The sequence below is a fragment of the Leuciscus leuciscus genome (genome assembly GCF_965113295.1).
Source record: "Leuciscus leuciscus genome assembly, chromosome: 9".
Taxonomy (NCBI): Eukaryota; Metazoa; Chordata; class Actinopteri; order Cypriniformes; family Leuciscidae; genus Leuciscus; species Leuciscus leuciscus.
This window is the reverse complement of record NC_138733.1, coordinates 5,421,890-5,447,819: the sequence shown is the minus strand read 5'-3', so window position 1 is coordinate 5,447,819 and position 25,930 is coordinate 5,421,890. Positions and strand designations below refer to the sequence as shown.

At 42.1% G+C, this 25,930-nt stretch overlaps 1 protein-coding gene across 1 annotated transcript in view; it reads right to left on the bottom strand.

Moving 5' to 3' along the window:
* LOC309505872 (uncharacterized protein) overlaps nt 1-25,930 on the bottom strand; it is a 105,853-nt gene that overhangs the window by 53,580 nt on the left and 26,343 nt on the right. Inside the window, 4 exon segments of the mRNA XM_082179335.1 lie at nt 16,752-16,928; nt 21,143-21,316; nt 22,767-22,940; nt 24,537-24,710. Of these exon segments, the coding sequence (XP_082035461.1) occupies nt 16,752-16,928; nt 21,143-21,316; nt 22,767-22,940; nt 24,537-24,710 (699 nt within the window).

The following is a 25,930-nucleotide window of genomic DNA, read 5'->3' as shown; positions in this document are numbered from 1 at the left end:
GCTGTCCACTTTCCCTGAGGACGGCACCCCACTTCTAGTCTTCGGTGACTTCAACATTCATCTCGAAAAGCCACATGCAACAGACTTCACCTCTCTCCTAGACTCCTTCGATCTCAAACGACTTATCACCACAGCTACTCACAAATCAGGCAACCAACTGGACCTGGTTTACACACGCAACTGCACCACAGAAAACATCCTGGTGACACCTCTCCACGTTTCAGATAATTTCCTCATTACTTTCAGTCTACAACTCTCTACCCCTGCACCCCCACCCCCACCACCAGTCACTTTCAGACGAAACCTGCGCTCACTTTCCCCCTCCCATCTCTCCTCTGCCGTGTCATCCTCTCTTCCCCCACCCTCACAATTCTCATCTCTGGATGTGAATACCGCAACGGACACCTTATGCTCCACTCTAATCTCTTCTCTAGACATTATCTGCCCTCTCTCCTCCAGGCCAGCACGCACTACTCCCTCTAACCCCTGGTTGTCTGAGGTTCTTCGGGAACACCGGACCGAACTCAGGGCAGCGGAGAGGAAATGGCACAAATCAAAAGACGCATCTGACCTGAGTATGTATCAATCTCTCCTCTCCTCCTTTTCTGTTGATGTTCATGCTGCAAAATCTTCATACTTCCACAACAAGATCAACAGCTCCTCCAACACACGATTACTCTTCAAGACATTCAACTCTCTCCTCTGTCCACCTCCACCACCTCCCGCCTCCTCCTTAACTGCTGACGATTTTGCGACCTTCTTCACCAACAAAACAACAGCTATCAGCAGTCAGTTCTCAGCTCCACACACACAGGAACCCAGACCGACCCCTTCCACAGCCAATACCCCTCTGTCCTCCTTTTCTCCGCTAACCGAGGAAGAAGTATCTACACTTCTCCTCTCCAGTCACCCTACCACCTGCACGCTTGACCCCATCCCCTCACACCTTCTACAAGCCATCTCTCCCACACTTCTACCATCACTCACACACATCATCAACTCATCCCTCCACACTGGCACCTTCCCTACAGCATTCAAGCAGGCTCGGGTTACTCCACTGCTCAAAAAACCAACGCTAAACACATCATTGGTAGAGAATTACAGACCTATCTCTCTCCTACCATTCATTGCGAAGACACTTGAAAGAGCTGTCTTCAACCAACTAACATCCTTCTTGTCTCTAAACAACCAGCTGGATGTCAACCAATCTGGCTTCAAGAAAGGACATTCAACTGAGACTGCATTACTGTCAGTCACAGAAGCCCTACGGATCGCAAAAGCTGCTTCCAAATCTTCAGTCCTCATTCTCCTGGATCTGTCTGCTGCCTTCGACACGGTGAATCATCAGATCCTTCTGTCCACCCTCTCATCACTGGGCATCACAGGAACTTCACTCCACTGGTTTGAGTCCTATCTCACAGGTAGGTCCTTCAAGGTCGCATGGAGAGGCGAGGTATCCAGAGCACATCAGCTGACCACAGGGGTTCCCCAGGGTTCAGTTCTTGGTCCCCTCCTCTTCTCCATCTACACCACATCACTGGGACACATCATACAGGCACACGGTTTTTCCTACCACTGCTATGCTGATGACACACAGCTCTTCCTCTCCTTTCAACCAGATGATCCCACAGTAGCTGCACGGGTCTCAAGCTGTCTGGCGGACATCTCCACATGGATGAAGGAACATCACCTGCAGCTCAACCTGGCAAAGACTGAGCTTCTCGTCCTCCCTGCCAATCCATCTCTACAGCACGACTTCACCATCCAGCTAGAGTCATCATTAATCACCCCATCAAGATCGGTCAGAAATCTTGGAGTAACGTTTGATGACCAGCTGACCTTCACAGATCACATTTCAAAGACAGCTCGATCATGCAGGTTTGCACTGCACAACATCAGGAAGATCAGGCCTTTCCTAACTGAGCATGCAACACAACTTATCGTCCAGGCCCTGGTCATCTCTAGGCTTGACTACTGCAATGCCCTTCTGGCTGGACTCCCAGCATGTGCGACCAAACCCCTACAGATGATCCAGAATGCTGCAGCTCGTCTTGTCTTCAACGAGCCCAAGAGGGCCCACGTCACTCCTCTGTTCATCTCTCTGCACTGGCTACCTCTAGCTGCTCGCATCAAGTTCAAGGCACTGACGCTTGCTTACAGAACTATCACAGGCTCAGCTCCCTCCTACTTTCACTCACTCCTACGAGTCTACATCCCTACCAGACACCTAAGATCGGTCAACGAGCGACGTCTCGTGGTTCCATCACAGAAAGCCACAAAATCACTTTCCAGAACATTCTCATTTACAGTTCCATGCTGGTGGAACGCTCTCCCCACCCTCATCCGGAATGCAGAATCCCTGACAACATTCAAAAAACAGCTGAAAACCAATCTCTTCCGTGAGCACTTAACCTTATAGAAAAAAAAAAAAAAAAAAAAAAAATTTTCCTTTCCCTTTGAAACATCACTTATCAGGCTTATGCTACTCTGAATAATACCTGAACTTCGTATTTTGAGCACTTCCTGCGTTGTTGTTGCTTTTGCCTCTTTATGATGACTCGCTGAATTTAGTCCTAATTTGTAAGTCGCTTTGGATAAGGGCGTCTGCTAAATGACTAAATGTAAATGTAAATGTAAATGTGTCCTCCACTAGCTCCAAGGGAAATTGACTTTTGAATCTACAGTTGAATCTACAGTTGTTTATGGCACCTCGTTCTTTTTGTACCAGTTGTTAATGCTTAAATAGTAAAAAGCAATGTTGTTTTGGTTTCATTTGATGAATAGAGCAATTCGGCTGCCTTAACCCTCTGGGGTCTGAGGGATTTTTGGGGTCCTTGAGATGTTCTGACATGCCCTGACATTTGTGCTTTTTTCAGTTGCTTACAAACATATTAATGGCAAAGGTATAATTACACTCTATTTAGCACAAACAGGGCTACCATAATATGTGAGCAACATGCATGTACATGTTTGTATTTTTGAGAGAATAATGTTTATGCATGGTTATTGAAAAAACTAAAAACTAAAGTTTCTGAAATAAGGCCACAAAACACATACTAAATATGTGTCAATAAGACTTTTGACTAATACCTCAAGCAATTATATCGTTAGACGCGGAGAAGACCTTCGACCGCATGGAGTGGGCATACTTATTTTATACTTTGGGGAAATTGGGCTTTAAGGAAAATTTCATTTCTTGGGTGAAGCTTTTATCCTCGTCGCCTTTAGCTTCAGTTAGGACAAATAATAATCAGTCTTCTTACTTTCCTCTTCATCGTTCAACGCGCCAAGGGTGCCCTTTAAGTCTTCTTTTATTCGCTGTGGCAATTGAGTCTCTTTCCATTGAGCTTCGTGGTGACCCGCACATTAAAGGCATTGTGAGTTGTGGGCAAGAACAGAAAGTATCTCTATATGCTGACGATCTTCTTTTATTCATTACTGACTTCTCTGTGTCAGTCCCAGCTGCACTCTCTGTTCTTCATTCATTTGGATCCATATCTGGTTACAAGCTAAATTTAGGTAAGAGTGAGCTTCTTCCTCTTAATAAGGCAGCACATGAATACCCACTTCACACTCTGCTGTTTAAAGTTGCTCAGCACGAGTTAAAATATCTTGGGATTCAGGTTACTGCTAAATTCAAGGAGCTGTATCACGCTAATTTCACTACCCTTCTGTCCCAAGTACAAAGCAGTTTTAATCCTTGGTAAGTGCTGAACTTGTCTCTAGCTGCTCGGATTAATAGTATGAAAATGAATGTCCTTCCCAGGTTTTTATATTTGTTTCAATGTGTGCCGATTTTCCTTCCGCAAACCTTTTTTCGTAATTTAGACACCACTATTTCGGATTTTGTTTGGAACGGGAAGCCACCAAGATTACGCAAACAGTATTTGCAGAGCCCGAAGAAGCTAGGAGGAATGGCCTTACCCAACTTTAAGTTTTATTACTGGGCGGCTCACCTTAAAATAATTCAGTTATGTAGTTTTGGCTACATTCTGGTTCACAGTTATTGTCATCAGTTTGGTTGGGAATGGAACAATCTTCCTGTAAGCCTGTTTCACTTTCAGCTTTGGCTCATTCGCCTGTTAAATCACCTATCACAAGTTACACCAAAAATGTAATTATTAAGACAACTGTGAAGATTTGGAATCAGTTTAGACGTTGCTTTGGTCTTCAAACATATTCTATTTTGGCACCAATAACAGCTAATCACTCCTTCCCTCCATCGTTAATTGATCGTGCATTTGAGGTTTGGTCCAGAAAGGGTATTAAAACATTTAAGGATCTCTACATTGACAACACTTTCGCCTCATTTGAACAGTTGTCCAAAAAAATTCTCCCTCTCAAATCAACACTTTTTTAGGTACTTGCAGATCCGTAATTTTGTTTTTCATAGGTTCCCTCAGTTTCCTTCAATACCCTCTGACACACCCCTTGATACTTTTTTAAAACCAGCTCCTGCTTTGAAGGGTATGATTTCACTCATTTACGCTCAGATCCACTCAGATTGGTCGTCAATTAAAGCGCTATGGGAAGAAGATCTGGGGATTGCGTTCACTGAAGATATGTGGGGGAATGTTCTTGACAAAGTACACCACTCTTCAATTTGTGCCAAACATGGATTGATCCAGTGTAAAATTTTACACCGTACTCATTTGATTAAGACCAGGCTCTCTAAGATGTTTAACAACATTGACCCGACTTGGGACTGCTGTCACCAGGCAGCAGCAAAACATATATATATGTTGTGGTCTTGTCCTCTCCCAACAACTTATTGGCAAAATATGTTTGATTCTTTGAGTGAGGTCATAGGGAAGAGAATAGTGCCTGATGCTGTCACTGCACTTTTCGGGGTAATTCCAACCCGATCTCACGGGAAAACGTACAAATTCTAAGAGGTGGCTAATTCGTACGAATTCATACGACCTCACTCGTACGAATTCGTACGATTTTTGCAAAATCGTACATATTTTACGAATTGCCCAATTCGTATGAATTCATACGAATGACCTATCCCTGACCCCGCCCCTAAACCTACCCATCACGTGGGTTTAGACAAATCGTACAAATTCGTACGAGTGAGGTCGTACGAGTGAAGTCGTACGAATTCGTACGATTTAGCCATCTTTTTATCATTCGTACGAATTCGTACGAATTGGTCGTGAGATAGTGTTGGTAATTCCGGTCACAATGTCGTTGTTTGCAGAGCCCAAGATGTTCATAGCCTTTGTTAGTTTGTTAGCAAGGCGTTTGATACTTTTGAAATTGAAGTCTCCTACACCTCCATCGCACATTCACTGGATTAGGAATGTCCTTTACTTTGCCAAACTGAAAAAAATTAGGCATTTGTTAAGGGGCTCCCAGGCAAAATTTTCAAAGACGTGGGATCCCGTTTTTGAATATGTTGGGAAGTTGACCTTCCCAGACAATCCTGAGTAAACTTAGTGTCCCACGTTTTTTGCAGCAAATGACTGGGCAGTAGTCCTTGGACTGTCACTCACAGCTATTAGTTAATGTGTTTTTTTTTCTTCTTCATTGTTACTATGTTGTTTGTCGTTGTTTATTTTTGTTGATTCTTGGTGTTTATGTTTTTGTATAAATATATTATTATTTTTTTGTATGTGAAGGGGAACTTTGTTTGTTCTTATTTCATGTTCAAAATTTAATAAAGAGAATTATCCCATTAAGTTATGAAAACGAAATTCCCGGATGATTCAAAACATTTTATAAGTCTTTTTTAGTTAAACGAACGTTAAGGGAACATTCCATTTTATTGTTTTGGAAACATCATAGAAATGTTACTTTTGAATGTTCTCTGAAAATTCTGAAACTAGTAGTAACATTCAACAATGCTTCAGAAAAAAAAAAAAAGGTTCCATGAATGCTTTTTAAATAATGTGTTTGTACTAACGTTTTGAGAACATTATTAAAGACCAGATAACTCTGAACAAACATTCTATTAATGTTACTGGAAGAATGTTTGTTCACAACTTTAAAATAACCTTTCTAGAATGTTAGCTAAATTTCTAAGAAGGTTCCCTGTTAGTTGGGGAGGCCGTTTGCACTGATGCTGTACCTGTAAACATGTAAATGCAGCTCAAAAGAAGCTCATTCCACAGGACTTTATAAAGATAATCCAATCTAATGTCTGCATGATATATCTGGTGTTGCTCTTGTGCTGCAGTTCTAAAGGATTGAGAAATATTTCATCAACAAATGAAGGAGCCGCACAACAATTCACAGTTCATTTATGGGCAACAAACTTTAAAGGTAATTACCAGCACTAGACACACTTATGGTGCGTTCACACCGGACGCGAATAGCGCGTCAGGCACGAGTGATTTCAATGTTAAGTCAATGCAAAGACGCGTTATGCGCGTAAAAATTTCCTGCGGCGCGAATGAGGCGTAGAGCGCGTTAAGCACGTTACACGCGAATGTTTTATGTAGTGCTTTTTGTGCATTCTCGCGTTTGACGCGAATTCGCATCTGCCGCCCGAGTTGAAAAATCAGAACTTCTGCGTCAATTCGTGCCGCGTTAACCAATCAGGAGCCTGCTTGCTGCTGTCAAGTGGTGAAGTGACAGTTTATAATGTTATTTTATGTTTGGCCTCGATAAATTATTTTGTAATATGACTAAAATGCTTGGTGTGCAAAGCAAATCTTTCACATAAAAACTCGATTTCAATATATGAGAGATACTCATTTTGTATTGAATGCTATTTATTCCATATCTATTCTAGATTATATGAAACATTATTCTAATGTAAAGACAACAAACACAATTTAGTGTATTAAAACTTTTTAAAAAATCACAGGACAGGTTTCACTTTTGGAGGCTGGCTCCATTTATTATCAAAACAAAAATAAATGACAGATTAGGTGGGTGCGGGCGAGGGTGAACCTCACGCCGGGCTGTAGAGCGCGGGTTCGACAGACATAGACCACTCGAGGCCGAGGCCTTATACGGCCTACGCTGTCCTCGTCAGCGTCCTCACCGTTAGGTCCACCAAACCTAGCTCCTGGAGCAAATTGTTAAACTCCTGAAACCCTCCGGAGGGTCTTCTGGACCCGAGTACAGCGACGATGTCCCCTACGCAGCTGTTTCTGCTCTCCAGAGCATATACGAGCGGTGACTCTCTCGATTAATGCTAATGCTAATGCTCGATAAACATCTAAAAAAGATGGCCGCCAACGGGTTTCGAAACTTTCGCCTCTGACGCGCGTCAATTTCGCTCTTGACACGCGAATTAACACAAGTGGTCAAGCGTCAAACTAGACGCGGCAGACGCGAATTTGACGCGCAATTCGCGTCCGGTGTAAACGCACAGTAAGAATGTATGTGTGCAGCGTATATATTTCTGTATGTGTGTGAGACCAATATAGATTCTCTATCTGTTTGTGTTCTTGTGCAGAGTAAGTTTATAAACTCACTGCTTGTGTTTTAAAGTAAAGTCGCTGTGTTTCTGAAGTTCAGTGACTGTGATTGAAAGAGGATTTTGTTTCACTGTGACACATAAAAGATCATAATAATGATGAAAAACATGCAAACTTTGATCTAAACAAATTAATGCTGACCTTTTGTTTGTTCTTTTCATTTTTCAAATTGTATTTGTATTGTTATCAGTTGTTTTTAGCTCTTCAGTCTCCTTAATTTTAAAATATTTTTTAAAAAGTACAAAACTTTATTTAATTAAAATACAAATAATTTGAAAATACAAAATTTACAGAATTTACTTAAATGTTCAATTTTGAAGTGCAAGAGTAACTGTGGAGTTCGATACATGTAAGAGTATATAATATCAGAATATCATTGTTTAGTGCAGAAGATGCAATTGTAACGGGGAAGATTTGTGAGACAGCGAGAATGAGCTTCTCTCACATGACAATAAAGTTGACATCTTTCTCTCTTCTGACTGCCGTAATCAATCTCTCTCTACTTTTTACCTCTTTTTGAAAGTTGTGAAAACACTGTTGTGGCATTTTTCTTTTTTCTATTTGAGCAAATGGGAACACAAAAATATTTATTTAATGCAGTCTCTCATTCACCACTATAGAAGTTTACCCAACAATGACGACTTCCATCCATCCATCCATCCATCTTCTACCGCTTATCCGGGGCCGGGTCGCGGGGGCAGCAGTCTAAGCAGGGATGCCCAGACTTCCCTCTCCCTAGACACTTCCTCCAGCTCTTCCGGGGGGACACCGAGGCGTTCCCAGGCCAGCCGGGAGACATAGTCTCTCCAGCGTGTCCTAGGTCTTCCCCGGGGTCTCCTCCCGGTGGGACATGCCCGGAACACCTTCCCGGGAAGGCGTCCAGGAGGCATCCGGAAAAGATGCCCGAGCCACCTCAACTGACCCCTCTCGATGTGGAGGAGCAGCGGCTCTACTCTGAGCTCCTCCCGAGTGACCGAGCTTCTCACCCTATCTCTAAGGGATCGCCCAGCCACCCTACGGAGAAAGCTCATTTCGGCCGCTTGTATCCGGGATCTTGTCCTTTCGGTCATGACCCACAGCTCATGACCATAGGTGAGAGTAGGAACGTAGATTGACTGGTAAATCGAGAGCTTCGCCTTGCGGCTCAGCTCCTTCTTTACCACGACAGACCGGTACAGGGACCGCATTACTGCAGAAGCTGCACCGATCCGCCTGTCAATCTCCCGTTCCATCCTTCCCTCACTCGTGAACAAGACCCCAAGATACTTGAACTCCTCCACTTGAGGCAGGAACTCTCCACCAACCTGAAGCGAGCAAGCCACCCTTTTCCGACTGAGAACCATGGCCTCGGACTTGGAGGTGCTGATTTTCATCCCAGCCGCTTCACACTCGGCTGCAAACCGTCCCAGTGCATGCTGGAGGTCCTGGTCTGATGAGGCCAACACGACAATATCATCCGCAAAGAGCAGAGATGAAATCGTGTGGTCCCCAAACCCGACCCCCTCCGGCCCCTGGCTGCGCCTAGAAATTCTGTCCATAAAAATTATGAACAGAACCGGCGACAAAGGGCAGCCCTGCCGGAGTCCAACACGCACCGGGAACAAGTCTGACTTACTGCTGGCAATACGAACCAAGCTCCTGCTCCGGTCGTACAGGGACCGGATAGCCCTTAGCAAAGGGCCCCGGACCCCATACTCCCGGAGCACCCTCCACAGGCCGCCGCGAGGGACACAGTCGAATGCCTTCTCCAAATCCACAAAGCACATGTAGATTGGTTGGGCAAACTCCCATGAGCCCTCCAGCACCCTGTAGAGGGTATAGAGCTGGTCCAGTGTTCCACGACCGGGACGAAAACCACACTGTTCCTCCTGAATCCGAGGTTCTACCATCGGCCGGATTCTCCTCTCCAGTACCCTGGCATAGACTTTCCCAGGGAGGCTGAGAAGTGTGATCCCCCTATAGTTGGAGCACACCCTCCGATCCCCTTTCTTGAAAAGAGGGACCACCACCCCGGTCTGCCAGTCCAAAGGTACTGTCCCCAACCGCCACGCGATGTTGCAGAGGCGTGTCAGCCAAGACAGCCCCACAACATCCAGAGACTTGAGGTACTCAGGGCGGATCTCATCCACCCCCGGTGCCTTGCCACCGAGGAGTTTCTTGACTACCTCTGTGACTTCAGCTTGGGTGATGGACGAGTCCGCCTCCGAGCCCTCAGCCTCTGCTTCCTCAATGGAAGACGTGACGGCGGGATTGAGGAGATCCTCGAAGTATTCCTTCCACCGTCCGGTGATATCCCCAGTCGAGGTCAACAGCTGCCCACCTCCACTGTAAACAGCGTTGGTAGGGCACTGCTTCCCCCTCCTGAGGCGCCGGACGGTTTGCCAGAATCTCTTCGAGGCCGACCGATAGTCCTTCTCCATGGCCTCACCGAACTCCTCCCAGGCCCGAGTTTTTGCCTCCGGAACCACCCGGGCTGCAGTCCGCTTGGCCCGTCGGTACCCATCAGCTGCCTCAGGAGTCCCACAAGCCAACCAGGCCCGATAGGACTCCTTCTTCAGCTTGACGGCATCCCTTACTTCCGGTGTCCACCACCGGGTTCGGGGATTGCCGCCTCGACAGGCACCGGAGACCTTACGGCCACAGCTCCGAGTGGCCGCGTTGACAATGGAGGTGGAGAACATGGTCCACTCGGACTCAATATCTCCAGACTCCCTCGGGATCTGGTCGAAGCTCTGCCGGAGGTGGGAGTTGAAGATCTCTCTGACAGGAGATTCGGCCAAACGTTCCCAACAGACCCTCACAGTACGTTTGGGTCTGCCGAGTCTGTCCAGCTTCCTCCCCCGCCATCGGATCCAACTCACCACCAGGTGGTGATCAGTTGACAGCTCCGCCCCTCTCTTCGCCCGAGTGTCCAAGACATACGGCCGGAGGTCGGATGAAACAACCACAAAGTCGATCATCGACCTCCGGCCTAGGGTGTCCTGGTGCCATGTGCACTGATGGACACCCTTATGCTTGAACATGGTGTTCGTTATGGACAAGCTGTAACTAGCACAGAAGTCCAATAACAGAACACCACTCGGGTTCAGATCAGGGGGGCCGTTCCTCCCAATCACTCCCCTCCAGGTGTCACTGTCGCTGCCCACGTGGGCGTTGAAGTCCCCCAGTAAAACGATGGAGTCCCCAGTCGGAGCACTTTCCAGCACCCCTCCCAGAAGCTCCAAGAAGGCCGGGTACTCTGCACTGCCGTTCGGCCCGTAAGCACAAACGACAGTGAGAGACCTATCCCCGACCCGAAGGCGTAGGGAAGCGACCCTCTCGTTCACCGGGGTGAACTCCAACACATGGCGGCTGAGCTGGGGGGCTATAAGCAAACCCACACCAGCCCGCCGCCTCTCACCATGGGCAACTCCAGAGTGGTGAAGAGTCCATCCTCTCTCGAGGAGTGTGGTTCCAGAGCCCAAGCCGTGCGTAGAGGTGATCCCAACTATCTCTAGTCGGAATCTCTGAACCTCACGCACAAGCTCAGGCTCCTTCCCCGCCAGAGAGGTGACATTCCATGTCCCTAGAGCTAGATTCCGCGTCCAGGGATCGGATTGTCTAGGCTCCCGCCTTCGACTGCCGCCCGATCCACTTAGCACCGGCCCCTTACGGTCCCTCCTGCAGGTGGTGGGTCCACGGGAGGGTGGCCCCACGTCACTCCTTCGGGCTGAGCCCGGCCGGACCCCATGGGGGGAGGCCCGACCACCAGGCGCTCGCATACGAGCTGGGCCCCGGCTGCGCCATACCGGGCGACGTCACGGTCCTCCTTTTTTTGGGCATCATAAGGGGTTTTGAACCGCTCTTAGTCTGACCCGTCGCCTAGGACCTGTTTGCCTTGGGAGACCCTACCAGGGGCATATAGCCCCAGACAACATAGCTCCTAGGTTCATTCGGGTACTCAAACCCCTCCACCACGGTAAGGTGGCAGTTCAAGGAGGGGTGACGACTTCCACTTCTGAAAAACCCAGAAATATGATAAGGGTCAATAGGATGTGTTACGTGATTTGCTTGCATCTAGCCAAAAACTGTGACTATTTGGTAGTCCTATTTGTATTTTATATGCAGTGTTGGTCATCTTACTTTAAAAAAAGTAATTAGTTACAGTTACAAATTACTTCTCCCAAAAAGCAATTGAGTTAGTAACTCAGTTACCACATTGTAAAAGTAATTAGTTACTCAGCAAAGTAACTGTGATGTTATTTTTATAATATTACGTTCTATAACATCTTTAACGTCAAATATGCTTATATTAACTGATTGAAGAATAAAAACACTATATACAGTATTTTAGAAAATGTTGTATTTATTTGAACTCAATGGATTGCAGCCTGCCATATGATATGCATAGAAATAAAAACAAATAAAAAATTAATATTGAAAATAAAATTCAAGTGCAAAATTAAGACACACAAATGTAAACTTGGGTAAAAAGAAACAAAGGAAAATCTGGCCATTAAGTAGTGCAAATCTCTGTAACTGTATATTAGGCCTACTGCACAATAAACAGAAAACTATCCAACTCTTAAATATTCAGTACAGTAACAAAATTAAATATTGAAAATAAATAATGTTCACACACTTTGCATTCAAGTGCAAAACTAAGACACACAACTATAAACTTGGGTAATAAGAAACAAAGGAAAATCTGGCCTTTAATTTGTGCAATTATCTGTATCTGTATAAAACTGCACAATAAACAGAGCACTATCCAACTCTTAAATATTCAGTAAAGTAATAAAAATTAAATATTGAAAATAAATAATATTCAGTTATTCACACACTTTGCAATCAAGTGCAAAACTAAGACACACAAATGTAAACTTGGGTAAAAAGAAACAAAGGAAGATTTGGCCATTAAGTAGTGCAAATCTCTGTACCTGTATATTATTGCACAATAAACAGAGCACTAACCAACTCTCTATGTAGATTAACATGTTGTTCGTTCTCAGTGAAAATGAACAATACATTAATTTATACTAAAATACTCATTTCATCTAACGACTAAACCAGTGGTTGTAACATAGGAGGATAATCTTTTCGAATCTTTTTTCTGACAGTCTGTTCCTCTTCGGAGAGAAGACAAGCTTGCCCAGGCTGAACAGTCTCTCAGATGGAGCACTAGATGGAGTTGCAGCATTGTAACGTAGTGAAGTTTTCTTGATGAGAGAAAATCCACACATAGAGTTGAAGTTTTGTGCTGAAGATCTAATATAGTCTGCCACCTGGTTTTCTGCTGAAGAGGAGGTGTTCTCCTCAACCTCCTCAAAGGAAAAGAAATCGTTCTCTTTGGCTGAATCTGTGTGATGTGAAGATGCAAACTTGCCTTAGCCTTATCCTTTAACTCCTGTGACCGCAGCCAGCGAAGTTTGAATTTTGGAAGAGTTACGGTAGCAAGTATTGCCTCTTTATTTCCCAGGACATCAGCAAATCTGGTTTTGATAGCTTGAAATGATAAGAATAATCACATTAAATGTATGTATCCTTCATCGCAGTACAGTACTCCTTTAAAAACTGGTGTTCCCTTTCTGTTATCGCTGTCAGTCCTAATTTGGAGGAGATGGTGTTAAGGTCTATTTCACAGATTCGAGCCAGGGCATCATAGAAGGAATTCCATCATGTTGTACAAGGTACAAGCAGCTTTTTTTGCCAGACTTTGACCTTTCTGAGTCCTTAAGTGTTTGTAGTAAAATGCTCTAGAACTCAGACGTGATTGATGTCTTACTCCAGGGATTTTCAAAGTCTAAGATAGTGGGCCTCCCTTTTGACACAACTTACCCAATGGCGCACCTCCCTACCCACCCCACCCCACCCCACCCCACCCCAACCCAAAACACACACATACTCACACACACAAACACACACACACATACACACACACAGCAATGTGAGACTCTTAACTCCTCACTTTTATCATTGTTTGTGTTAACATGAAAAGTGCTGAAAAGTGCAGTTAAGGCCTTGTTTACACTGTCAGTGAGAGCAACCCCGATGCGCATCTGCAAAGGGACGGATGGCCCATCGAAACGTTGTATCGTCGTAGGAGAGGAATGTGGACAAACGTTGACACAACATATCAAAGGTTGGCTTACTCATCCTAAAATTTAGGACCCACTGCTCCTCGTTAAAGCCAATGTTTAAACAAAATATGCTCCCACTAGTCCTGAGATCTCTCTCGCACACAATAACTAAAGCATATGTGCAGGCTGCAATGATGGCCCTTTTCGTCCTCCTCCGCCTCAAAATCATGGTGATGTTTGGCGAACTTTGCATAGGCCTATATCACAGAGCTAGCATCAAGAATATTTCGCGTTCGTATGTCTGTGCAAGATAATTTAACCCTTTAAGCATGCACGATGTTTCAGATAGTATGGCAAGTGTAAACACATCGGATACAGTTGAAAGAATATGTAAACGGACGGTAAATTGGGCATCAAGACCTGCAGTGTAAACGAGGCCTTCTGAAAATAAGGGGAAAGTAATAATGGAAATTAGCAACAAATGCAGTATTCTATACTAGCAGTATATCTGTACCATCTTAAACAGCTCATATTAAATTCAGATTTCAAGTCACGAGCACTAAACTCAACACACTGCAGATGAATGTGGGCCACTGCAGCATCAGACAGAAATATTCTGAACGCTGAGTTACTCTTAGAAGGTTTGTGTATTGAGATCCATGCAGCAGCTCCACAGCTCTGCAAACCCCATCACTCATACGAACACACAGTGCCACCTAAGATATAACAAAGTTGTAAAAAGTCTGCAAATAATAATAATTTAAAGGTGCATTATGTAACTTATATAATTTTTTTTTTGCATGTGTGTGTTCAAAATTAACTAAATTTAAATAATATTATTTAAATATGTGATGTGAAAAATATTATGACTGGATTATAAAGGAATGTGTTTAACAGGACAGATGCAGTGCGTTTATTTCCGCACAGATCCGATATGATCATCAAGGATAATTCTGATACTGAAAAAATTAAACCTGTATGTATTTTATGTACAATGTTAGTTTAAAGTGTTTTAAAATAAGTAAAAAATAAACATGAATGAACCAGACATATAAAATGAAATTTTATTAATTGTTTATCAATCCAGCCAGTACAAGTTAAAGGTGCTGCACTTTCAGTTTCCTGTATAGTTTTGTAATAAATTTCCTCAAAATTTAATGGTGACAGTTTTACTGTAGTGTTACACGAAGATGTGCTGATAGTTATTCTTAGATTTGGCAATTAAAAATGACACATTCATTATAATAGGATACAGTAAATCAAAATCTAAAGCACAATGATGTGAATATGCACAGTGCAGTACTAAGTGCGGATATAGTGACTAAAAGAAGAAAGTCATACACCTATGGTGGCTTGAGAGTGTTACTCACTCTCAAGCCATCATAGGTGTATGACTTTCTTCTTTTAACCTTTTATTAGTCTTTGTCTCCCTCTGCTGGTACAACGCAAACACACATATTCAGGCTTTATATTTTCTCTGTAACAAAACTCCAACATTTTTGAATTTATACTGTGCATTTATACAAATAAAATGGTTAATCTATGAATGAGAAACTGTATTTTTCTGCTCTGAAATAAAAGGTGTTTTACTGCCACCTTATCAGGTCTGTCAAAGTATTGTTGAAATCTAAATTAAGTCTTAATTTATAAGAGTGAAGTCACTGTATTTTCAGTCTCTGTTGATTCTGTTGACTGTGAGTCTCTGTAGTGGATCCTTATTCACCATCAGATGATCACGAGAAGATCAGGTCATCAAAAGTCCTAAAATAAAAACACACAAACAGTCAGATGCAGTATGAGACATCAAGTCTGTCACATCTTTTCATAAGAAAACTTTGCACTAACTAGATAAAATATATTAATTCATTCTCAAACATGATAATATAGCTTTTATCTGATGCTCAAAGTCACTTTACAAAATCAAAATGACATGAAAGGTCACTTTCACACAACGGACTGATACAGAAACAGCAGAAATGATCATTACACTTAAATGCAAATATAATATCAGTTAATAACAAACAACCCAAATCTCAGATTATCACACACATAGAGACAGTTAAAGAGTAAAAGCTGAAAATAACATTAATGTTATTTCTGCGCGTGATCTACTGACGACACGCAAATTGAAGAACACAGACGCAATCAGATAATTTCCATAATGCCCAACGCAATCTACCAGGTAGCGTCTGGTTTAAGACGTGCTTTTTTGGGGCGGTAAATAATAGCACAAACACCAGCCCATTGACGAACGCAAACCTTTGTAAATCACCTTGCGTTTCATTTAAATACTCTTCTCCCATAAATTTTGCGCCTGAAAGGGAAACTCCTACAAATGCATTTGCAATAAAGTCAGTTTCAAAAATAACTGTGTCCACGCCTATTCAGCACTAATTTTTCACTATGTGTCTTTAATAAATCCTGAAAGTAGTTTTTTAATGCCAAAATTGAGTTTGCGCTGGCGCAAGCTGTTAGTAAATCTGGCCCTATGGCACAGGATTGAGCAGCCCAGGAACCAGCAGTCAGTGTCTCAGGCTGGGCAGGACAAAACTCAAACACACAGAGACACACAAATCAACAGGGGAGAAACAAGACACAAAAACAAAACCACTCAAACATTAAACAAGTACAAGGCAGGGCAAACACCAAAGTTATGTGGCTGAAAAACTAAACATATAGCTCTAAGGGAAAGGAAAATAAAATCGCTCTAGCAAAACAGGAGTACAGCAAAAGAAGGTGTAAATAGGTATAGGCACAGGCTAAATAACAAATCAATTAAAAGGCTAAAATAACAAAGCAAGGATAAAAATAACTACAGAACAAACTCTGGACAATAACACTCAGATAAGAAGGCAATACTTCAGACACAGTATATGTATAGTATATGACACATAACACAACAAGCAAAGACATGAAGCAAGGAAGCACAATATAAATGGAGGAAAGCACATGAGAACCTGGTGATCACAATTAGTGAATCAAGGACTAGACAAAGACAAAACTAGGGGTAACTTGGAGGCAAGTCAAGGCAAGCACATGGCCAACATAAATAAAGACACAGCCATATCCTCAATCACCAAAAAAACATAGAAACATTAAACAAAGACACAACAGACAAAGCTTCCAGGGCAGAGCCCTGAGAAAATATTCACACACACACATGGTGTTACTGAATCAGGTACAATTTTCTTTAATTTTTTTTCTAGGGAGTAAAACAGCCATTTGAATTTACAATAAAAAAATGCCATCAGTATCTTACCACGTCAGTATCTCCAGTTTATAATGTGGATCATCCTTCAGATCAGAGAGTAGCTTCACTCCTTGGTCTCCTATTTTATTCCAGTTCAGATCCAGTTCTCTCAGGTGTGAGGGGTTTGATCTCAGAGCTGAAGCCAGAGCATCACAACCTTCATCTGTGACACCACAACTCCACAACCTGTAGAGAACAATGACACACTCTTCACTCTCTCAGATCAGATCAACAAGGACTTTCTCATCATCACATTTAAACTAACAGTATAATGATGATGAGAGAGAGACAATGAGAAAAAATAAATAAAGATGAATCAATTCAGAATCATCTGAAATCATATTATTATTCTTTTTGCTCCCTGAACACAATATTCAGATACTGAAACTCTGACATCAAATTCTAGTACAGATTTATATTAGTGATTAAGAATTATTGATATTACATCTATAGCTCTCCTAACAACACATCGATATGACCCTAAATACATTTTTCTACATACATTTACTATACTCCCTCCATTATTCCATCAATAAAGTATAGGCTTATGGTCTTATGACCAGATCATGTGACTCTTAGAGAGTGATATTAGATAAGTGATATCTTTATACGCTGAATGATATCTATAAGCATTATTTGACTCTTCTCTACTGATTCATCCTGATGTTCCCACTCTTAGGCGGAGAGAGTCCTTCAACAGTAGGAATGCGAATTCTCAATGTTTCTTTCAGGGAATTGTGACTTGTGTTCATGCATTTAGCTGGTGGCGCTCTGGGGTTTGCTTTTCGAGATTTCTGTTATATATGATTTTCTTACTTTATCTGGTAGTCGGTTTGCTCCAACACATTGCACAAACATTGCATTTCCTTTTGCAAAGTTACGGTTTGCGCCAATATATTTACAAGGCGATACTTCAAATGAGCTCAAGGAAGGCTTTAGGGTTTCGTCCAGACTCATTAGTAGCAGAGCATTAATGTGGCGAGCGGAGCTCAAGTCTAGCTAGCCCTTGATCATGTCTTTCCTGCCAAAACACAATTAAGATTCAGTTATCGCTGTCTTCTCATGTTTCAAATGCTCCTTCTAATTCAATGCATATTTAAGGTCACTGAAGAGCATGCAGTTCTGTTGATCAGATTCATAGCTTCACTAAATGTATGAGGTCGTAAGGGGCCTTAGATTCTGTGATTATAGTGTGAATTTATATTTAGTTTATTTTCACTCAGCATTCATTTAATAAATCTCTAATATGTGAATTTTTCTCTGTAATTATATTTACACATTATATTATGACAGTGGTGTCTGCACACCAGTGATTAATTGTGCTGTTACACCAGCATTCTGAGGTGGTCGTGTTATTTTGTTGAGAGTTCATTCTATGTTAATTAAAGGCACAGTGAGTAAGGTTTTTTGATAAAAAATATAATTTTAAATATTATATTATTCTCTTGCCCTTCACTGTTGTCCTTCTATGGGACTCGAGACCAGTGTGTCGCGCAGGTGTATATCATTAGCATTTTCTCCACCGGCCACGTTCCACTCCCACGGCTCTCGTTTGCACCCTACTCCATACCACAGTAACATTAATAAAACTTTAAAGGTCCCATATTGTCAAAACCGAAATTTCCTGGCTTTTTTCGTGATAACAGAGGTCTAAGGGCTATGTAACTACCATATAAGTTTCAAAACAGTCAATCCACAGACAAATGCACACAGCCTGCATAAAGTAGCTGTGCCTTTTCACAAGCCGTTGTGACTTCGGCGTCAGAACTACTCAGTCACCGCCTTCAGTCACCACCCCAAGCACTGCACACCGTCCCTCACTCCTTTTGCCCAACCCCAGACAACATCGCGTCCATGCCATTGCTGAGCAACAACAACACGGAAACATGTAGAGAAAACGCTCTTCAGTCGATGGATGTCAGAAAACTACATCATTGCACAGGCTTCCAAACAACATTATTTTTAGAGACCAGTGGCTAATCTTCATTTAAATGGTAAATGGTAAATGGACTGCATTTATATAGCGCTTTCACAGACCTATGGTCACCAAAGCGCTTTACATAGCCTCACATTCACACACCGACGGCGGTGTCAGCCATGCAAGGCGCCATCCAGCTCGTCGGGAGCAGCTGGGGTTAGGTGTCTTGCTCATGGACACCTCGACACTTGGTTAGGTGGAACCGGGGATTGAACCACCAACCTTCCGGTTTGTAGACAACCTACATGAATCACTGAGCCACTGCCGCCCGGAATGTGGTATTTATTCCGAAATACCACAGCAATATTTTGTTCGACCTTAACCGTCTGTTCTGCACATTTCACAGGTGACTGCTTCGTCAAGGCCTGTTTACACCTGGTCACTTAATGCGTTTTTACTGATCAGATTTATCTGATTTATCAAAACGATTCCATTTACACATGGTCACATAAATGTGTTTTTGCAAAACGGATTTAAATCCGATCTTCTATTCCCGCGCTATATGCAGATTTAATGGAGTTCACGTCACCGAAAGCAACAGATATGAGCTGCATTTTATTGATCATCAGCTAATTTCAAAATCAAAGACCACAATAGGAGAGTGCACGGCAACAGCACTTGTAAGATCATTTTGCTTCTTTACTTTTAATGAAGATGATTGTGTGTTAAGCGTCTGCGACTTACTTTCACTTTGATTTGCGATATTTTGCTCATTGGCTTGACGAATAGATGCTCAGCTGCTCATCTGCGGTGATACTTTCTGCAGTAGCGCTGTCATAACATGTGACTGGCTATAACATGTCATATAGCCTATAACACAATCTCACACATTTATTTTTGGGACGAGTAAAATTTACATATGTGGTTTCACAACCGGATGCATTTACACTTGTCCAGTTTCGTCTGGAATGCGGCCCAAACCACCTCCTGAAGTGGTTTGAGCGATCAGATTTAAATCCATTTCACATGTGTTTCGAAGGGCATTTACACCTGGTCTTTTCATGATCGGATAGCTTTCCAATCACATAAAACCAGTGGCCAGGTGTATACAGCTCCTCAGGCACAGTTCAATGCCGGTTTTTCAAAGAAGCTACTCAAAGATGCTGCAGTCCCTACATTGTTGGGTCCAACCTCAAATTCGCAACCCGTAAGTAAACTTCTAATACATTTTATGTTACATTATGGAGCCAGCATAATCTGAAATTGTAGTTTGTAAACGGATATGCAATACTAACGTATTGCTAAGTTGATGCTGGCGTGTTGTTTTGTACAGTCTATGAATGCCACAAACTTTGATAGAATATCTGTTGGAAACTGAGTTTGTTTACAGACCGTTTAAATTAACGTTAAAGTTAAATCTGCAGCATTGATGTAATGGTGCAGCATTGATGTAATGGTAATTATAATACTCTTACAATAACGCCGAAACTTTAAAAAAAAACTTTATTACCATTCTGAAACATCCTTTTGTAAGCGCGTTTGAGGTGGTGGTTGGTTGTCTCCTGTTGTCGCCGATTCGGGGACTGCGTCCGGCTCGAACATATAAGGCCGGATAACATTTCCCTCAGTAATGTCCATCATTACAGGTGTTTTATTTACCTTATCTGTGAGCATCACCAAGCCACAGCGGGCTACAGCATACATGACCCTTGTTACCTGTGGTTGGCCTGGCCGTGCGTCACTCATAAAACAACAGGCCAATCAGAAGAGAGGCTCATGAATATTAATTAGACAGGCCAAAATCGACCTGTTCTTAGCAGAGCTCCTGAGAAAGGAGCTGTAAAAATATATTGAGATGATTTTTGGTACTTATACCGCAAATATATATTCTTAAGGACATCAAAACCTAAAATAAAACTCCAGAAAGGTGTACAATATGGGACTTTTAATACATTAGCTCATCCATGAACATGATTTCTGCCCGAGTCCCATTGGATTGCTTAACATCATCTGTAGAAGTGAAGATGACAACTCCCATGATCCCACGCTACACAGAGAGCCATTTACATCGTTTTATATTACGTTTTCATCATAAAAGAACATACTGACTTTCCCCTGTGCTGCAAGATACGTTTAGTTTTACATTAATTTACAGAAATCAGCTGCTTGGATGAAAATTGCTGATTTTATCTAATTTTCAGGTGAAACTCTCAATTAATTCAGTTAACGGACGCCCTGAGCTATTGAGTTCAGACTGCAGACTCAGCAACAATAGTATTTAATTGTAGAGTACAATCATATTATAGTACAGACATTATCTTAATTTCATAATGTCCTTAAACATAACAAAATTGCTGGCCATAAACTGACAATGTGCAAGTCAGTGTGCGATACCTCGAGTTGTCCTAGACGCGGCACGATGCTGTGCTTCTCTTCTGGTGTGCGATCCCCTTTAGAGTCTTTATGGTAGAGATGATCTTACCACAGTTCGTCAAGTTTACAGTGAGGATTCCCCAGTCCAGCAGAGAACAGCTTCACTCCTGAGTCTCCTAGTTTATTGTCAGACAGATTCAGTTGTCTCAGGTGTGAGGGGTTTGATCTCAGAGCTGAAGCCAGAGCAGCACAACCTTCATTTGTGACACCACACTCAGTCAAACTGTAGAAAACAATTACACACTCTTCACTCTCTCAGATCAGTCACACAGAATCAGATCAACAGAGACTTCATTAATAGAAACCAAAAACATAAGCACCAATAACCATGTTCGATGTAAGTGAGTTTGGTAACACTTTTATTTTAATAATTAAGTTAATTAAGTTCTTTTCGTTCAAAAAAAAAAAAGTTCAAAATACGAGAGCAGCGATGTGCTGTTAGTGAATATTCCAACACCGCCACACTGATGAGAGCAACATTTAGATGAATATGTTATTACGTGCTGCACGCTTTCCTCTCAATAACAAAAATTATATTGGCGAGAAAACAGCAGTTAAGAAAGTATCTGATCATAGCGATGTGGATATGTTTGAACAAGCTCTGAAATTCAGCACTCCAGTAAAGTCATGTTTATTTATATACCACTTTATACAATATATTGTTTAAAAGCAGCAGCTTTTCCGGAAAATTCACTTTGGCAAGCTGTTTCAAACTCCCGAAAAATTTTTGTTGGCCTGATTTTGATCTAAATGACATCACACCAGTTAGTTCTTCAATTTCATTTGAAGTAAAAAATAAAAATAAAAAGATGGATGTGATGGTCATTAAGGATAAATTCATCTTGTTCTTCATGTATCAAAGTCCTGACTGTGCTGAGAATGCTGTAAGTGTTTAAAGTAAAGAGTGTTAAATGTTGATAGTATCACCTTACCGAGGAGCAGCTCATGTGTTTAATCATTTACAGATCAATCACTCAATCAACTCCACTCAAGAGAGATTGAACACTTGAATACTGATAAATACTATTTAGATTTAGATTTCCCACCAGGAACACATTAGGAGGTTCTAATTACTTTAAGTTTATTAATTTACTAGTTTCAAATATAAAAATGTATTCTCGCCGGGACTTACAACGTTTAAAAAAGAAATTAAAGTAAAACAAATTTTGGATAAACATAACATTTACAGAGCTGGTGATACAATTAAACCTCCTCTTCGCGATTAATCACAGAAACAAATTGTGATTAATCAAGTAAATTTTTTTAATCGATTGACAGCACTAACTAAAATACTAAAATCTCACAGTACAAAACGTGATAGCTGCTGATAATACTGAAGGAGCTTATATATGTATACAGTGATAGGCCTCATATTCCTATAGGTAGACGTGTATCAGCTGAGAGTCACTGATGCGAGCCTGACTAACGTGACCTGCTCGAACTGAAGCTACGCTTAATGTTTAACAGTGCAAGGAGAGAAACAAACTATAAGGGTATTTACCACCCGGTTACACTTTAACTTTTAAACAGAGGTGAACTAAATTAACAAATTGTAATCTTGTCAACTACCAATTGTTTTATTGTAAAGAATGTAATAATAGTTTGATTGCCCTATTCCATCGTGATGTTACTTTATGAATAAATGAATGTGAATGTGTCACGTATGATCTTACTCTAGACTCTCCAGTTTACATTCAGGATTCTCCAGTCCAGAAGAGAGCAGCTTCACTCCTTGGTCTCCTATTTTATTCCAATTGAGATCCAGTTCTCTCAGGTGTGAGAGGTTTGATCTCAGAGTTGATGCCAGAGAAGCACAACCTTCATCTGTGACACCACAATCCCTCAACCTGTAGAGAACAATGACACAGTCTTCACACTCTCAGATCGACAGAGACTTTATTATCAAAGAGAAACCAATAACAAAAGCTCAAATCACCATGGTAGATTGTTTTAAACATTATTTTAAACAATTGTTTCAATATGTCAGTGAGTTTGACTGTTATTCTAAGAGATTATGGGCCCTATCTTGCACCCAGCGCAATTGACTTTGTACAACGACGCATGTATCATTCCTATTTTGCACCCGCGCAAAGCGGACTTTTCCCTCCACAGAAGCACGTCTGTTAACTAAGAAATACACTTGCGCTCCCGGGGGCGGTTCAGCGCAAAGAGGAGGCGTGTTCCGGCGCAAACGTTCCTTCATGCTATTTTGCAGGTTTGGAAAACAATTGCGCCACTAACCAGGAAAAAATTGTTTAAAGTCAGTGGCGCGTTGCGCATGTTATTCATATGCTATTTTAAGGGTGCATGCTTGGCCATAATCAATGTAGCGTGTGCACAACGTGCACTTTGATTCTCTCATCTACACAGAAGCAGCAGTTTTCATTTTTGCAAATCATACATTATTACGATAGATAGATAGATAGATAGATAGATAGATAGATAGACAATTTATTATAAAAGCATACATCTAACTTACACATTTACCCAAATTATCATACGCCTGTTTAACCGAAGTTAATTTGGGTGGGTTTCTCCATCCCCATGTCCCTGACGAGAACGTCAGTCTCCTCGGCTGTGAACCGCTCCTGGCGCGCGCCTGGCAAATCCGCCGTTATAATAGGAATCCGCTTTAGAACAAGCGCGCCTCCTCTTAAAGGGAATGAGAGATGTCGCTCTGATTGGTTTATTTCATGTTACGCCCAAACCACACCTATGAATAATGAAGCTACTTCAGACCAACCCCTTTTAGATTTGTGCCGGGCGCAAGAGGCATTTATCCCGCCGGGAAAATAGCAACAGCGCCGGAGATCCGCCCACAAAGTTACTTGCTCTTTGCGCTTTGCGCTTTGCGCTTGACACTTGCATTTCAGATCGTTAAAATAGGGCCCTATGTCTCTATGTGAAAGAGAAAGATTATTTAAAAACTGATAACAAATTAAAACTTTATATCACATATAAAGGGCAGGGCAGGGCAAGGCAGGAAAAATAAAATTTACAAAATAAAATTATATGAATGTGTTATTCCTCACTGTGCTGAGATTTAGTGTGTTTAAAGTAAAGAGTGTTAAATGTTGATTGTGATTAAAAGTGTATTTCAGTGTGACTATCAGTACTGCAGTATCACCTTAATGAGGAGCAGCACTGTATTCAATCATTTGCAGATCAATCACATGAATTCACAGCAATAGGAAGAAAGACAGTTAACGCTTCAAACAGGAAAATATTAATTTTCTTACATCATATGAACAGACATGATATTAAATTGATGAAAATGTAATTAAATTTAATTAAATTGGTAAATTTGATTGTTGTTTCAATAGTTTTGCTTGTAATTAATGTAATAATAGTTCGTTTCCATGCATTTTATACCATTTTGATGTTTTAAAGTAATTGCAAAATTCACAGTGACTTCACAGTTTCAGTGTCACGTATGATCTTACCCCAGTATCTCCAGTTTACAGTGATGATTCACCAGTACAGCAGAGATCAGCTTCACTCCTGTGTCTCCTAGTTTATTCTCAGACAGATTCAGTTGTCTCAGGTGTGAGGGGTTTGATCTCAGAGCTGAAGCCAGAGCAGCGCAACCTTCATCTGTGACACCACACTCACACAACCTGTAGAGAACAATGACACTCTTCACTCAGTAGCCCATATACGTTTTAAACCTTTGATGCATATTATCACACCAGTGTGATTAGAACATTCAGTGCATCACATGATCAGCTGCTAAATGTCAAATGTGCTTTCTCACTTTGGCTTCCTATTTTAGTGCTCCCTTCTTTTCAAGATGCCCCAAACATTCACCACTCTATCATGGGTAAGCCGCTGGGAAAAGGAACCATCACTCTTCACATTGGTGCTGGAACGATCTATCGCCGACATCATCCTGGGACGCCTGTGTCTTCAAAGCCCCTTTCACACAGAGATTCCGGAAAATACACGGATAAAGTGACCCGGGATTTGACCCGGGTTCGTTTGATTTTGGTCATTCACACTGCCAGTGATTTTCCGGAATCAGAGAGTGCGTTCACACACAACCCGTAAAAATGCCGTAAAGACACGTGACATCGATGTGACTTGTAATCTCAGCAGCGTCTTAAGTTTGCTTATGAGCTGCGATCTCTCTCTCTCGAGAAACCACGCCTGTGCATTTGTTTCTCTGATTCGATCATAAACTTGCGCATTACGTACCGTTTCACAGCTGGAGAACGAGCCCGGCTTCAGCGTCATCACTACGACACGGCATTATTACGGCTTTTGTTCACACAGCGCGCGTTCCGGGACTGAACACGGCAATGTTACTAGGTCCCGACCCGGCATCGATCCCGGCATAAATCCCGGGTCGAGTTTGCGTTCACACAGAAGGCGCTCTGGCAATTTGCCGGCAATTTGCCGGGTTCAAAGCGCTGTGTGAAAGGGGCTCAAGTGAATGACCCAAACATATACTGAAATACTGGAGAGATCCTTACCTGGGGAATGGAATGTTTTAAATCATGTCTTCATCTACCCAAAAAATCTTACTCTTGTATTGATCAACTCTCCATCAGTGCTGGCGACCATCAAGAGCCCTGTTCAAGACTGTAAGGTGGAGATTCCAACTGAATGCCGGGTGTTCCAGGATGTGTTTAGCAAATCACCACCTCATCAGCCATGGGACTGTACTATTGAGCTGCTGCCTGGGGCCAAGTTACCAAAGGGTAGGATTTACCTGCTATCCATTCCTGGGCAGAATGCCATGGAGGAGTATGTAGAAAAGGCACTGTGTGAGGCATACATCAACCATTCTACATCCCCTGCCGCTTCCAGTTTCTTCTTCATGGCAAAAAAGTACAGA